The sequence below is a fragment of the Moschus berezovskii genome, chromosome 21 (assembly GCF_049115385.1).
Source record: "Moschus berezovskii isolate FMDL1 chromosome 21, NW_MosBer_1.0, whole genome shotgun sequence".
In the NCBI taxonomy this organism is placed as follows: domain Eukaryota; kingdom Metazoa; phylum Chordata; class Mammalia; order Artiodactyla; family Moschidae; genus Moschus; species Moschus berezovskii.
The window spans coordinates 52,423,330-52,439,230 of NC_142480.1; the positions used below are offsets into that span (position 1 = coordinate 52,423,330).

Consider the following 15,901-nt stretch of genomic DNA (forward strand, 5'->3'; position numbering starts at 1 on the left):
AAAAAAAAATAGTTACAAGGTAGAAGTGATGAGAGGAAAGGAGATGACAGACACATATGTTCGGAAAACAGATATCAAACACTCTTAATAAGAGGAAATGAAGACATAATGGAAACACTGCTATCTTCACTTGTCAGAAAAGGACAGAGTATTCAAATTCAAGATGAATCAAAAGGACCAAAAACTAAAAATGAAAAAGTAAAGAAATATTTTTGATGCAGTAGAAAAAGAATATTTGTGTTAATGAACAAGGAAAAACTAGTAAGGCAGAAATACATAAGATGCATACAAAGAAAGAAAAATTAGGCTGATTACTACTGCTTAAATATCACAGTAAATTGAACCAAGCCTATACGGCTTTAATGAAATCTCTTGGTACGTAAAGTGGAACTGTGATGTAAAGTAAATAGGAAAATATTCAGATGTATACTAATATATCAAAAGTATCCATTGATTTACTTTACAAAAAAAAAAATAGTTGTTCTCTAGCAAACAAGTGAGATGAATCAACATAAAACTAAGAAGGAGGACACGCTGCACAGAATGGACAGAGATGAACAATGCAAATAATTAGACAAAACTGAATTTTAAAATGATCTGACTATAAGACAATCCAAATGCCACAGACACATCTTATATGAGAAAATAAGAAGTGGAAAAATAATGCTTTTGTTTAAAATAAATGAGACACAGATGGTTGGACTGGCAATATGTGTATGTTCAACACATATATATTCCAGATAATATCCTAGGAAATGCAAAGTGCTTCTAATGATTGAACAAAACAGATGAAGTACATACTTTACTCCCAAACAAAGGGAGAAAAATTCTCTACTCACAGTAAATAACATAAATATCTAGGATAAAATAATATTTTAGATCTTCAACCAAATATATTTTCCTTTGATTTTTAAGAATGGGTGAATATTATAAAATCTATTAACATAATTTAAGACTATTAATTCAAAGTCATAATCATTTTTCTAGATACACCAAAAAATTCATCATCCAATCTGGATTTTTTAAATTAATATGTTAAGGAAAAGTGATAATTAAAAAAGAAGACCTTTAACATTAATACCAACCATCAGACATCTTACTTAACTCTTAAATACTTAGAGTTATTCTCATTTTCAAATGAGGTTCACAGTGGATTTGCCCATAGAATCATCACCGTCTTTATACTACATTCTCAAAACTGAGTAAGTTTATAGATAAAAGTAAAAAGCAAGCAGAGACTTCTATGTTGATTCATTAGTTAAGACTTGACCTTCCAATGCAGGAGGTGTGGGTTCAATCTATGGTCTAGGAACTAGGATTCCACATGCCTCACAGCCAAAAAATACAACAATATTGTAACAGAAGTAATATTGCAACACACTCAATAAAGACTTTAAAAACATGATCCACATTTAAAAAAAAATCTTTAAAATAAATAAATAAAATTAAATATTTTTTAAAGCAAGTAAGCAAAGCTAATTGTTAATATTTATTGGAGAAGGAAAAGGCAACCCACTCCAGTGTCCTTGCCTGGCGAATCCCAGGGATGGGGGACCCTGGTGGGCTTCCGTCTATGGGGTCACACAGAGTCGGACACGACTGAAGTGACTTAGCAGCAGCAGCATAAATGATGCTCTGAGTTATCTAGAAAAACAAGAAAAATCTAGGGAAATACATTTAGGTATGACTACAGAGTGCAGTGAAATTACTAATAAGCACATCAATAAGTAAGAATCTTCAGGTGTAACTAAGACCCACTATTTGCCAATCTATGATAAAAAAAGACACTTTTTAGTGTAACAAGAACATTAAAAGCTGTTGAAAATTATCACGTAAGTATATGAAAAAGATGTACAGAGAGAACCCCTAAAAGATTTGGTTGAAAATCAAAGACCTGAAGAAGTGGGATAAAACATCAGATTTTGAAAAAATAATATAGGTAAATTGTCAATAGATGAAAAAGACTATAATTTTAATGCACCTTAAGTTAAGCTCACACACTAGTAGAGTCATGCTCAAAATTCTCCAAGCCAGGCTTCAGCAATATGTGAACCATGAACTCCCAGATATTCAAGCAGGTTTTAGAAAAGCCAGAGGCACCAGAGATCAAATTGCCAACATTCGCTGGATCATGGAGAAAGCAAGAGAGTTCCAGAAAAACATCTATCTCTGCTTCATTGACTATGCCAAAGCCTTTGACTGTGTGGATCACAATAAACTGTGGAACATTCTGAAAGAGATGGGAATATCAGACCACCTGACCTGCCTCTTGAGAAACCTGTATGCAGGTCAGGAAGCAACAGTCAGAACTGTACATGGAACAACTGACTGGTTCCAAATGGGAAAAGGAGTACGTCAAGGCTGTATATTGTCACCTTGCTTATTTAACTTCTATACAGAGTACATCATGAGGAACACTGGGCTGGAAGAAGTAAAAGCTGGAATCAAGATTGCTGGGAGAAATATCAATAACCTCAGATATGCAGATGACACTACCCTTATGGCAGAAAGTGAAGAGGAACTAAAAAGCCTCTTGATGAAAGTGAAGGAGGAGAGTGAAAAGGTTGGCTTGAAGCTCAACATTCAGAAAACAAAGATCGTGGCATCCGGTCCCATCACTTCATGGGAAATAGATGGGGAAACAGTGGAAACAGTGTCAGACTTTATTTTTGTGGGCTCCAAAATCACTGCAGATGCTGATTGCAGCCAGGAAATTAAAAGACGCTTACTCTTTGGAAGGAAAGTTATGACCAACCTAGATAGTATATTAAAAAGCAGAGACATTACTTTGCCAACCAAGGTCTGTTTAGTCAAGGCTATGGTTTTTCCCGTGGTCATGTATGGATGTGAGAGTTGGACTGTGAAGAAAGCTGATCACCAATGAATTGATGCTTTTGAACTGTGGTGCTGGAGAAGACTCTTGAGAGTCCCTTGGACTGCAAGGAGATCCAACCAGTCCGTTCTAAAGGAGATCAATCCTGGGTGTTCATTGGAAGGACTGATGCTAAAGCTGCAACTCCAATACTTCGGCCATCTCATGCGATGAGTTGATTCACTGGAAAAGACTCTGATGCTGGAAAGGATTGGGGGCGGGAGGAGAAGGGGATGACCGAGAATGAGATGGCTGGATGGCATCACCGACTCAGACATGAGTTTGAGTGAATTCCAGGAGTTGGTGATGGACAGGGAGGCCTGGCGTGCTGTGCTTCATGGGGTCACAAAGAGTCGGACACGACTGAGCAACTGAACTGAACTGAACTGAAGTTAAAATTCCAGTACTTTCACTTTTGGCAGGTAACAGCTCATAAATAAATTATGTAAAAAATATGAAAGGTTAATGGGAAAATATTTGAATTATCTATGATGAACAGAGGTTGAATACCTTTAACATAGAAATTGAAATTAAATTTAAAAATAAATTTTAAAATGATTATTAAAAGAATAAAGAACAAAAGATATTATTTGGAAATTCCTTTTAAAAAAGATACTAATGAAATAGAAGCTTGTAATTCATATCAGAAAAAATCAAACTATAAAATAGCACCCAGTTTTCACCTATAAATTGCAAAATTTTTAATGCAAAACAATCACTGTGTTTAAAAGATGAGGTAGGAGAAAACACAGATGACCTAGGTTTTGGCGATTATTTTTTTAGATACAACACCAAAGGCATAATCCCTGAAAGAAAGAATTATTAAGGAGGACTTCATTAAAATTAAAGGTTTCTGCTCTGTGATACGGAGAAGGCAATGGCAAGCCACTCCAGTACTCTTGCCTGGAAAATCCCATGGATGGAGGAGCCTGGTGGGCTGCTGTCCATGGGGTCGCTAGGGGTTGGACACGACTGAGCGACTTCACTTTCACTTTTAACTTTCACACACTGGAGAAGGAAATGGCAACCCACTCCAGTGTTCTTGCCTGGAGAATCCCAGGGACGGGGGAGCCTGGTGGACCTCCGTCTATGGGGTCACACAGAGTCGGACACGACTGAAGTGACTTAGCAGCAGCAGCAGCTCTGTGATAGATGATGTGAAGAGCGCGAAAAGACAAGCTACAGACTGGGAGAAAATATTTGAAAACATACACCTGATAAAAGACATTATCCAAAATATACAAAGAATTCTTCAAATTCAAAGTAAGAAAACAATGTGACTAAAAATGGGTCAACAACCTTAAAAGACACTTTGTTAAATAAGATATACAGATGGAAAAAGCATATGAAAAGATGCTCCACATTTTATGTCAACTGGGAAATGCAAATTAAAACAACAATGAGATACCGCTATGCGCCTATTAGAATGGCCCAAATAGAGAACACTGACCATACCACGTACTGACAAGGACACAGAGCAACGAGAACTCTCTTTCACGGCTGGTGGGAATGTAAGATAATGTAGCCACTGCGCAAGATCTTTGGCAGTTTCTTACAAAACTAAACATACTCGTACCACACAATCCAGCAATCACACTCTTGGTATTTACTCAAAGAAGCTGAACACATTTCCACACAAAAACTGGCACGCAGATGTTTACAGCAGTTTTATTCATAATTGCCCAAACCTGGAGGAAACCAAGATGTCCTTCAGTAGGTGGATGGATAAATAAACTGTTAATATTATACATCCAGACAATGGAGTGTTATCAAGTGCTAAAAAAAAGAAATGAGCTATAAAGCTATGAAAAGACATGGAAGAAACTTAAATATATGTATTTCTAAGAGACAAACAGACAATCTGCAAAGGCTAAATTCTGTATGATTCCAACTATAGGATATTTTGTAAAAAGCAAAATTATGGAGACAATCAAAAGGCCGGCAGTTGACAGAGGTTGATGAAGAGAAAGCGATGAGTAGAGGGAACACAGAGGATGTTTTAGGGCAGTGCAACTACTCTGTATGATATATAATGATGGATGCAGGTCATTTTACACTTGTCCAAATGCATAAGATGTATAACATAATGTGTGAACCCAAATGTAAACTCTGGACTTCAGGTAGTAAAGATATGCCAATGTTAGTTCAATGATTGTCAGATACTAACCAATGTAGTGGGGGATGTTGATAACAGGGAAGGCTGTACCTGTGTAGGGTGCCTATCTCTGTACCTTCCTGTCAATCTTGTTGTGAATTAAAGTTTCTCTAAAATGTAATATCCAGGGACTTCTCTGGTGGTCCATTGGCTAAGAATCCTCACTCCCAATGCAGGGGGCAAGTTCAATCCCTGGTCAGGGAACTAAGATCCTGCATGCTGCAAGGCATGGCAAATAGATAAATAAATGTAATTTCTATTTTTTTAAGAAGTGTTTATAAAGTTGCAATGAAAGGAAGTCTTATACATTGTTGTTGAGTGTGTTTTTTAATCAGTTTCAGTTCAGTTCAGTTCAGTTCAGTCACTCAGTCGTGTCCGACTCTTTGCGACCCCATGAATCGCAGGACACCAGGCCTCCCTGTCCATCACCAATTCCTGGAGTTCACTCAAACTCATGTCTATCGAGTCGGTGATGCCATTCAGCCAGTCACATGTAAAAAAGTCATCCAATTTTACCAAAATGTTGACAATGATTATCTAGAGGTAGTTGGATAATGGGTGATTGAAGGCAGAAGTAGGGTTGTATTTTTGTTGTTGTTTGATTTCCAAATTATATTTTCTTAAATATTCAAAAATACAAAACTGCATTTGTTTTAAATCAAGTATCTACAATTATTTAAAAAGTATATACTAAAAAGTATAGTTAGGTTTTTTAAAGTCTATGAAAGATTTTTATTTTTTCTGTGTTGTTTCATCAACCTAAAGAGAAGATTAAACGAGTTTATATGGATGCTCAGGGGTGCCCTGGTTAATGCAATGGGACTGTAATTTGGAAGAATAAGTGAGATATTAAGCCACTGCTAAGGTTCAGCTTGGAGACTGCGTATTCTGTCGTTATTAATGGAAGGACGAATGAGAGAGGGGAGCTGAACTGAAGAGTAAAGGCAATGGAGGGATACAAATCGAGATGAACAGTGGCTGACTCTGCAAAACTATTAAATGACTTTGCAAAGGCCCTGTCACAATGGATAAACGGTCCCTCCAGAAGAAACAGCTTAGCATTCCTGCAGTGCACACACAATAATTTCCAGGGATGAGGCTGAGCGGAAACAGACAGAATGAAGAAAGGCAAGAAGTTCCAAGACGCCTTAACGGGTCTGCAGACATCTCTTGAACGAGCGACTGGGAAGAGAGCTAAAGAAGAAAAACCAAAAATAAAGCATGCGTGTACTTCATTGTCAGCTTCAGTCACTGGGCAAACATCCACCATTCTGCCCTTTATCTGCTCATGAAAAATGGTAAGTGGCGCTGTGGATGTTGACTACATTCTAATTATTTCTGTGGTAAATGAGGCATGAAACCTATTGCCAAAAAAACACGATGCCCACCAGCATACAGCCAGGCTTTATCTTCCCAGTAGATCACTCCTGGGCCTTGTCTAAAGGACCCTCAAAATAACACATGCTCACATATTTTTAAGGCAACCTTTCAGGTCAACGATTACCTTTTTTTTTTCTAGCATTTCCTTCTGTGCAAGAAAAGAAGAACTTTTCTGAAATATATAATCTTAATATATCAAATAAAGGTAACACACCCAAGGAAAAAAGGCAGGAATGGGCCAGGGGGTGGGAAAAGGGCAGCAGAAGTCTCCTATTTAAAGCATATGTAACAAACAGCTACACCCTTTTGTATGATAATAAGAGCCCTGTTGCTAACACAATTCCTAGGATTCACTCTGCTGATTATTATATGTCATGATTTAGTTCGATTCATCAGAAACGAATCAAAGATACTCAAACAGCTTGCTGCTGGTTTCAAACCAACAAGTATCATTTTTATTACATCTCCTCTGCCATCCTTTAATGAATATTCACTTACTGAAGGAATATTTTCTGGGTCAAGACATTTTCACGGTGATTTCCCGCTCAACCAAGTAGTTTTCAGGTCCTCTGGATAGGAACCATGATTTGTTTGGATCAGCCATCTCCATGAGTAGACATATGATACAAATATTGGGGGTGAAACAGACAGCTTTCATCCTGTTGCTCTCCACCAGATTCCATGCCTCTCAAATTTAATTGAAATCTTTTCAAAACACACAGCTGAATCACATCCTATGTGTAAGTATCATGCCCTGTAAGAAGTTGCCCCAAGAATGGTCAGACTTCAACCTTGAGTATCCTTGGATGGGTTGCAACTGAAAAGTTACTAATTTGTTGTGTGGAATTACTTGTTAGTTATAAGGGATGGCATGGAGGTAAGGTAACACTATGCTCTTATGATCACCCATAGAGAAACCATTGCATGTGGAGCCTGACACCAAATTCTTTAGACTTGAATTAGAAAAGGCATTTCTCTGATAGATTTCTTCTTGTTCCAGTTTACAGGCAACTAATCCTCACTGCATTGGATCAAACAGACGGGCACAATCAATTCAGGGAAAGCAAGCAATGCCAGGTCTGCTCAATCTTTCCTCAATGAACAGCAGAGGAGATGGGAGGTAGTGGGGGGGGCGGCAAAGATGGAAAGAAAGAAAGAAAGAAAGCGCAGGCATGTCTGCACCCAAGATAGCTCAGCAAAGGCGCCGATGAAAAGACACGTTGAAATATACATCCTGGCAGATGGAAGCACTTGCTGTCAGAGAAAGAAGCTAAAATACCACCACAATGCCAAACACACCAAGCCTTTGGGCGCTGAGGGCCGTGGAAGGAGCAGGGGCAGACGGAAGCGGTTGTGAGGTCAAAACGAAGTCAGTGCAGCGTCTCTGGGAAGGGAAGAGGTCTGGATTTACTTAAGTCTCCAGAGTCTATGATCTATAGCATCATGTGATAAGCAAGTTAATTACTGCACTTAGGTAATTAAGTCTCACAGAAAACCAGAGCCTTCCAAAGCATTATGAATTTAACCTATTAGATCTTTCTAAGCTTGACTGGCCATTTGGTGAGAAGTCACACTGGAATGGCTGCCTAACAGTGGTAGGATGAAAATTCATGAAAATGAGCTGGAAATAAGAGACCCTCAATATACACTGTTTTCTCTCTGCCTTTGGATGTGAGGATGCTTCCTCAACTATTGGTAGCTACTTCCTTCCCCAAAGGCTCAATTCCCCTCTCCCTCCCTTTGCTTAAAATGTGGGCAGTGACTTATTCCTTCCATCCTCTGATGTTTGTTGATACTCTTTTCTCTCTCTTGGCCGTTATATCTCTCTTTCTTCCACCTAAATACAATTTGCCTACAGTGCAGGGCATCAAAGGGGCTCATGTGGATATCAGTTATCCATCTCCTGACTCATTAACAATCCTCACCATTCTCAGAGACCCATCCTTTCCCTGCCATGGCTGTGAGTCAGGTTCTAGGGCCAATGTATTCATCAGCATCATGTATTCTGAGATGGAACATTGTTATTTAAGAATGGGAAGATTAAATCAGTTCTTATCCCTCAAGTGTGCAGATACTGATGATAAGATTGCCTTTTCTGAGCTGACTAATGACTTCAAAATTATACACATATAAATATATAACTGTCAAACCACACATAAGCAAGTGTGTATGTGTGTTGCTAAGCTGCATCTTCTTTGCCATAAGCAAAATTTTATAAAAATGCATATTTATAAATGTACGTAGCTTCCTATGTGCATTTATGTACAAGTAAGCATCCTCCTCCCTGTCTTCATCAAGAACTCAGGATGTCCCGAGTCTGGCTCCAATAGAACTCTACTGTCTTACCTTCATTTGGCAGTTTCTCCATATTTTCTTCTTTATCAAACACCCATAGGTCCATGTGACTTTCACTTCTGAGATATTCTCCAGTGGAAACACAAAGGTTCAAATTGTGAGCAACTTACCTCTGCAGGTAGAAGTCCAGAGACTCTTCCTCAGCATTCAGCAGAGCTGCTGCACGGGTCAGGAGTTGATGGCTGCAGCTTCCAGATTTGAGTTCCAAGATGAGTAGCCCCAAGCAGAACATGGCTCCCATCTCCTCCAGCTCACTGGTACCAAACTGTAGACCCTGCCAGTTAAAGAGTGCAATCAACAGTGAGAACAGAGTGGAAATGCAGCAAGGACAATCTGTGATTAGAAAGAAGGATTCCTGGATGCACGTCTATCACAGAAATGATGAATTAATAGTATTTGTCAGTCACTGCCCAAGGAGTTTTGTCATGTGCTTTGTGAATCAGTGGTTCTCAGCCTGCATAACATCAACCTTAGAGGAGAACCCCAAGACAATAATGAGTGGTTAGGGGTACTGAAAGGCAGGAGGGTGCTTGAAGATCCAGGAGCTACCCCCCAACTTCTGATAAAGCAGCAATGCTTCTATCTATACTTTACAAAAGGATTTCACAGCTGAAAAAAAAGTTGGAGAAGACTCTTGAGAGTTCCTTGTACTGCAAGGAGATCCAACCAGTCCATTCTAAAGGAGATCAATCCTGGGTGGTCATTGGAAGGACTCATGCTAAAGCTGAAACTGCAATACTTTGGCCACCTCATGCGACGAGTTGACTCACTGGAAAAGACTCTGATGCTAGGAAAGGTTGGGGGCAGGAGGAGAAGGGGATGACAGAGAATGAGATGGCTGGATGGCATCACCGACTCTGTGGACATGAGTTTGGGTGAACTCCGGGAGTTGGTGATGGACAGGGAGGCCTGGCGTGCTGTGATTCACGGGGTCGCGGAGAGTCGGACACGACTGAGCGACTGAACTGAACTGAATTGAACTGAACCCACTCCACTATTCTTGGGCTTCCCTTGTGTCTCAGCTGATAATCTTTCGGCAACGAGCGTGACCTGGGTTCGATCCCTGGGTTGGGATGATCCCCTTTAGAAGGGAAAGGCTACCCACTCCAGTATTCTGGTCTAGAGAATTCCATAGACTGTATAGTCCATGGGGTTGCAATCACATGCCCTGATCTGATCAAATGGACCACAGCCCTGTCTAACTCAATGAAACTAAGCCATGCTGTGTGAGGCCACATAAGACAGGCGGGTCATGGTGGAGAGGTCTGACAGAATGTGCTCCACTGGAGAAGGGAATAGCAAACCACTTCAGTATACTTGCCTTGAGAACCTCAGGAACAGTATGAAAAGGGAAAATGACAGGATTCTGAATGAGGAACTCCCCAGGTTGGTAGGTGCCCAGTATGCTACTGGAGAACAGTGGAGAAATAACTCCAGGAAGAATAAAGGGATGGATCCAAAGCAAAACCAATACCCAGTTGTGGGTGTGACTGGTGATAGAAGCAAGGTCCGATGCTGTAAAGAGCAATATTGCATAGGAACATGGAATGTTAGGTCCATAAATCAAGGCAAATAAAGTGGTCAAACAGGAGATGGCAAGAGTGGACGTCAACATTCTAGGAATCAGTGAACTAAAATGGACTGGAATGGGTGAATTTAACTCAGATGACCATTATATCTACTACTGTGGGCAAGAATCCCTTAGAAGAAATGGAGTAGCCAACATGGTCAACAAAAGAGTCTGAAATACAATCATGCAATCTCAAAAATGACAGAATGATCTCTGTTCGTTTCTAAGGCAAACCATTCACTATCAGAGTAACGCAAGTCTATGCCCTGACCAGTAATGCTGAAGAAGCTGATGTTGAACAGATCTATGAAGATCTACAAGACCTTCTAGAACTTACACGCAAAAAAGATGTCCTTTTCATTATAGGGGACTGGAATGAAAAAGTAGGAAGTCAAGAAACACCTGGAGTAACAGGAAAATTTGCAATTGGAGTACACAATGAAGCAGGGTAAAGGCTAACAGAGTTTTGCCAAGAGAACACAATGGTCATAGCAAACACCCTCTTCCAACAACACAAGAGAAGACTCTACACATGGACATCACCAGATGGTCAACACCGAAATCAGATTTATTATATTCTTTGCAGCCAAAGATGAAGAAGCTCTATATAGTCAATACATGAACTGTGAACTTCAAGATGTTCAATCTGGTTTTAGAAAAAGCAGAGGAACCAAAGATCAAATTACCAATATCTTTTGGATCATAGAAAAAGCAAGCGAGTTCCAGAAAAACATCTACTTTTCCTTTATTGACCATGCCTTTGATTGTGTGGATCACCACAAACTGTGGAAAATTCTGAAAGAGATGGGAATACCAGACCACCTGACCTGCCTCTTGAGAAACCTGTATGCAGGTCGGGAAGCAACAGTTAGAACTGGACATGGAACAACAGACTGGTTCCAAATAGGAAAAGGAGTACATGAAGGCTGTATATTGTCACCCTGCTTATTCAACTTATATGCAGAGTACATCTTGAGAAACTCTGGGCTGGATGAAGCAAAAGCTAGAATCAAACTGCTGGGAGAAATATCAATAAACTCAGATATGCAGATGATACGACGCTTATGGCAGAAAGTAAAGAAGATCTAAAGAGCCTCGAGGAAAGTGAAAGAGGAGCTTGAAAAAGTTGGCTTAAAGCTCAACATTCAGAAAACTAAATCATGGCATCCAGTCCCATCACTTCATGACAAATAGATGCGGAAACAGTGGAAACAGTGGCAGACTTTATTTTGGGGGGCTCCAAAATCACTGCAGATGGTGACTGTAGCCATGAAATTAAAAGACGCTTACTCCTTGGAAGGAAAGTTATGACCAACCTGGATAGCATATTAAAAAGCAGAGACATTACTTTGCCAACAAAGGTCCATCTCGTCAAGGCTATGGTTTTCCCAGTAATCATGTATGGATATGAGAGTTGACTATAAAGAAAGCTGAGCACCTAAGAAAAGAATTGATGCTTTTGAACTGTGGTGTTGGAGAAGACTCTTGAGAGTCCCTTGGACTTCAAGGAGATCAAATCAGTCAATTCTAAAGAAAATCAACTCTGAATATTCATTGGAAAGAAAGATGCTGAAGCTGAAGTTACAGTACTTTGGCCACCTGATGTAAGAGCCAACTCATTGGAAAAGATCCTGAGGCTGGGAAAGATTGAGGGCAGGAGGAGAAAGGAATGACAGAGGATGAGATGGATGGATGGCATCACCAACGCAATGGACATGAGTCTGAGCAAACTGTGGGAGACAGTGAAGAACAGGGAAGCCCTGCATGCTTACAGTTCATGGGGTCTCAAAGAGTTGGACACAACTTGGTGACTAAATAATAGCAACAAATAGCTGATTCACTTTGTTGTACAGCAGAAACTAACATAGCATTGTAAAGCAATTATATTTAAAAAAAAAAGTCCTATGGGGTGTGTGTGTGTGTGTGTGTGTGTTACTTTTGTTGTGTCCGACTCTTTGCAACCATAGGGACTGTATGTAGCCCACATGCGGAGCTCTTCTGTCCATGGGATTTTCCAGGCACGAATACTGGAGTGGGTTGCCAGGCCCTACTCCTGGGGATCTTCCCCACCCTGGGGTCAATCCTGCTTCTCTTATTTCTCTTGCTTTGGCAGGTGGGTTTTTTTACCATTAGCGCCACCTGGATACTCATAAATTGACTCTGACTTAACAACTCAACAAAGCGCTATATGTAGACTGGGAGGAACTCTGTATTACTTGATGAGCTACAAAGCGCATGCTTTTTGAAGTTAGATTAAAAAATTGGATTTGAATACGAATTTTACTATTTTATTATTGTGTTATCTTAGAATTGTGAACTTCATTCACCCTGATTTTCTCATACGTAAAAGAAATTATAATTTTTCCCTCCACATACTTAGATATGCTGTGATAAAGAATATTTCAAAGTCCCCACAATAGTGATCAATTTTATCTCAATTTTTCTTTTTTTCTTCCTATAAAGATATTTAATACAACAGAATTCAATGTAATTCTGAGGTCTTCATGTTAATAAAGCACATTTCACTCACATGAAGAAAAACATCAATAATTGAATATTATATATTTTTTAAAAAAGATTTTCCATCCAAAGAATAGTAATATAGAAGACAGGGATGTGATAGTAAAAATTTTATTTATTTATTTTTTTTTTTATTATTTTTATTTATTTTTATTTTTTTTTATTTCTAAAAAAGAATTTTATTAAAAAAGCACAAATGCAAAGAAATGAACAGAGGAAAATTTATGCGTCGAACCTGGACTGGTCACTTATGATAATATACATGCTACAATTCCATTCTCTCCAATCATTCCCTACCTTCACCCTCTCCCACAGAGTCCCAAAGACTGTTCTAAGAGACATAGGCATTTAGAACAGTCTTTGGATAGTAAAAATTTTAAAAGATTGGCCTAAGTGTCCCAAGGAAAAATGAAGTTCCAATTTAGGAAACTGTTTCATGAAAGAATTTCTAGGTAAATTGATAAAGAAATGTGTAAAATAAGTGTGTAAAGTCCTCAACTTTATTTCAGCTGTTTAAAAATGTGGTTTGCTGCATATTTGGACACCTGTTTTCCTAAAGAAAGGAGACATTACTTCAGAGTTAAGGGAAGTCTGTTCCTCCATAAACAAAAGCAGCAGGAGGGGGAAGACAGATGTTTAACATGTGATTTTCCTTAGGTCAATTGAGAAGATCCCTTTCCACAAAAAGAGAAAAGATCTCAGTCTCTTTCCAGCTACGGCAGCTCTGAGGTCCAATGCTTTTCCTCCCCATTTTCCTGACTGCTCTGCTTCATTCTACAACGGCTGGCTTGGTCAGGAACAGTGAAGTGGAGGTCGGACCATCCTCCTCCACTCTCCTGCCTCCCTGGTGGCAAAGGGGAATAAACAAGGAGGGTATGAACAAGAACCCAGGCTCTAGGGATAGGCAGCATAGCTGATCCACGTGTTAGCCCAGCATCCAGTCCAACATATAACAAGTCAGAAGAAAGAAGAGTCCTGGGGGAAATAAATCTCACAGCAGGTACAATATTGGCAGATCAGAGGAAATTTCTACATACAAGTCAAATTCTGTACAGCAACAGTCAAAAAGATAGCATGTTTTTTTACTCCCATATCACCCTACTTTTTAGATTAATTTATTTTTAATTGGAGGATAACTGCTTTACAATATTGTATTGGCTTCTGCCATACATCAGTAAGAATCAGCCATAGGTATACATACGTCCCCTCCCTCTTGACCTCCCTCCCATCTCTCAGCCATTTAAACCCCTCTGGGTTTTACAGAGCCCTGGTTTGAGTTCCCTGAGGCATACAGCAAATTCCCATTGGCTATCTATTTTACATATGGTAGTGTATATGTTTCCGGGATACTCTCACCATTCTTCCCAGCCTCTAAAAAAAAAAGAATAGCATTTTTATAATGCAAAAAGAGTCTCAGAATAGATATCAGTTCACTTATTTCAGTTAATGGTTAGTGAATAAAATGACTAGACAAGAGACATCAAATAAAGTAACTTACAGCATTTATTGACTGTGGGGGCCTTGAGGAACACCTGTTCCATTTCGCTTTCTACTATGAATCTCACTTTAGTAACCTATGCTTTTTACTCTCAAACAGTATGAAGAACATTTGTTTATCCAAATGGCCTCTTCTTCCATCCTACATTCAGCCTGGAGTGAAAATCTCAGAGGCAAGGACTAAGCAATATATGTGTGTGTGTGTGTGTGTGTGTTTATATCTCTGGCATGGAACACATAGTTCAGCATATGGTATATCCTCCATATATTATAAATGGGTAAGTAATGGCTATAAATGGATGGATATGCAGAAGCATGGGTGTGCGTCTCTTGCATACTTATTGTATTTGCTGAGTGGAACTGTATTTCTCTGGATAGCAAATATAGGAAAGCTTTTAAATTCTGTTCTCTTGTTGTTAAATGCCATGAGCATTTTTATTTAATTCTTATTTTATTTTTGCTCCAGGAGATGCATTTACTCTCTGGATACATTTGGGGAAACAGGTAAACAAAATTTAAAAATTCTCTTATCTACATTGGTCAGTTACTGTGTACTCACAACAGTAGTTTTATAGATAAATTTGGCTTTGGGTCAGCTTAAAAGTGTATCTTAGTAAAACAGAGAACCAATTTTCCTCTCCCTAAGCTTAGCTTGATTAATTAGGATTTGTTTTTCACAGGCAATGACAAAAAGTCTGACTAAAGTGACTTACTCATAAATGGAACTTTATTTTTTGCATATCATAAGTTTTGGTGGGTATTAAGTTCTGGCCTTATTTCAGTTGTCTTAACAAAATCGGGGTCACTATATCTGCTACTCTGATTTTCTCATCATGACTGCAAGGTGGCTGCAGTAACTCCAGCCAGCACATCACCATTCAAGTAAGGAGAAAGAGAAAATGGTGGGGATGGAGGGAAATTACAGCATATTCTTGCTTATACTTCATTGGTCAGAATTATGTAATAAAGCAAACACTAGATTTACAATTGTCTGGAAACTAAATAGTTTAGATTGCTCATCCTTTTTAATAAAGATATGTAAGATAGAAGAGTGTTAGAAACAAGGTTGGGTGAGTCCAGCAACGACACACCAATATCCATATACCAATGCAGATAGAAAGTATAGGTCCTTATTTTTTCAACACATTGGTAAGCAAAACTCACTGGCACAGTTCTTTACATATACATATATTTTTAAACTTTTCTTGATAATCTACCCCCAAATAAGTGAAATTCATAACTATATTTGATCCCCAAATTGGCTAGTAACCTCACCCTCATATAATTTTTAAATATCAACATGGGAAGAATATTTGTATTACTGTAAAAAATTGCTTATTTTAATATTCTAAAATAAGTTTTAAAATAACTTTAAAGTCTAAAATTTAAATTTTTATTTTAATATTTGTGTTATTGCAAAAAATTATATATTGGTAAGACAAACATAGAATCCACAGAAGATAAGTTTATAAAGCATGAATACTGATAAGCAAGATACTTATCAAGATACTGGCGAGCATAGACAAAAGCCAATTAAAAAACAAACATGGGG

At 38.7% G+C, this 15,901-nt stretch overlaps 1 protein-coding gene across 2 annotated transcripts in view; it reads right to left on the reverse strand.

Annotated features, from left to right (window-relative positions):
* AGBL1 (AGBL carboxypeptidase 1) overlaps positions 1 to 15,901 on the reverse strand; it is a 943,700-nt gene that overhangs the window by 256,163 nt on the left and 671,636 nt on the right. For both annotated transcript variants that reach the window (XM_088829673.1, XM_055417758.2), the window contains exon 22: positions 8,873 to 9,036. In XM_088829673.1, coding sequence (XP_088685799.1) covers positions 8,873 to 9,036 — 164 coding nt within the window. The remainder of the gene's footprint in view (positions 1 to 8,872; positions 9,037 to 15,901) is intronic.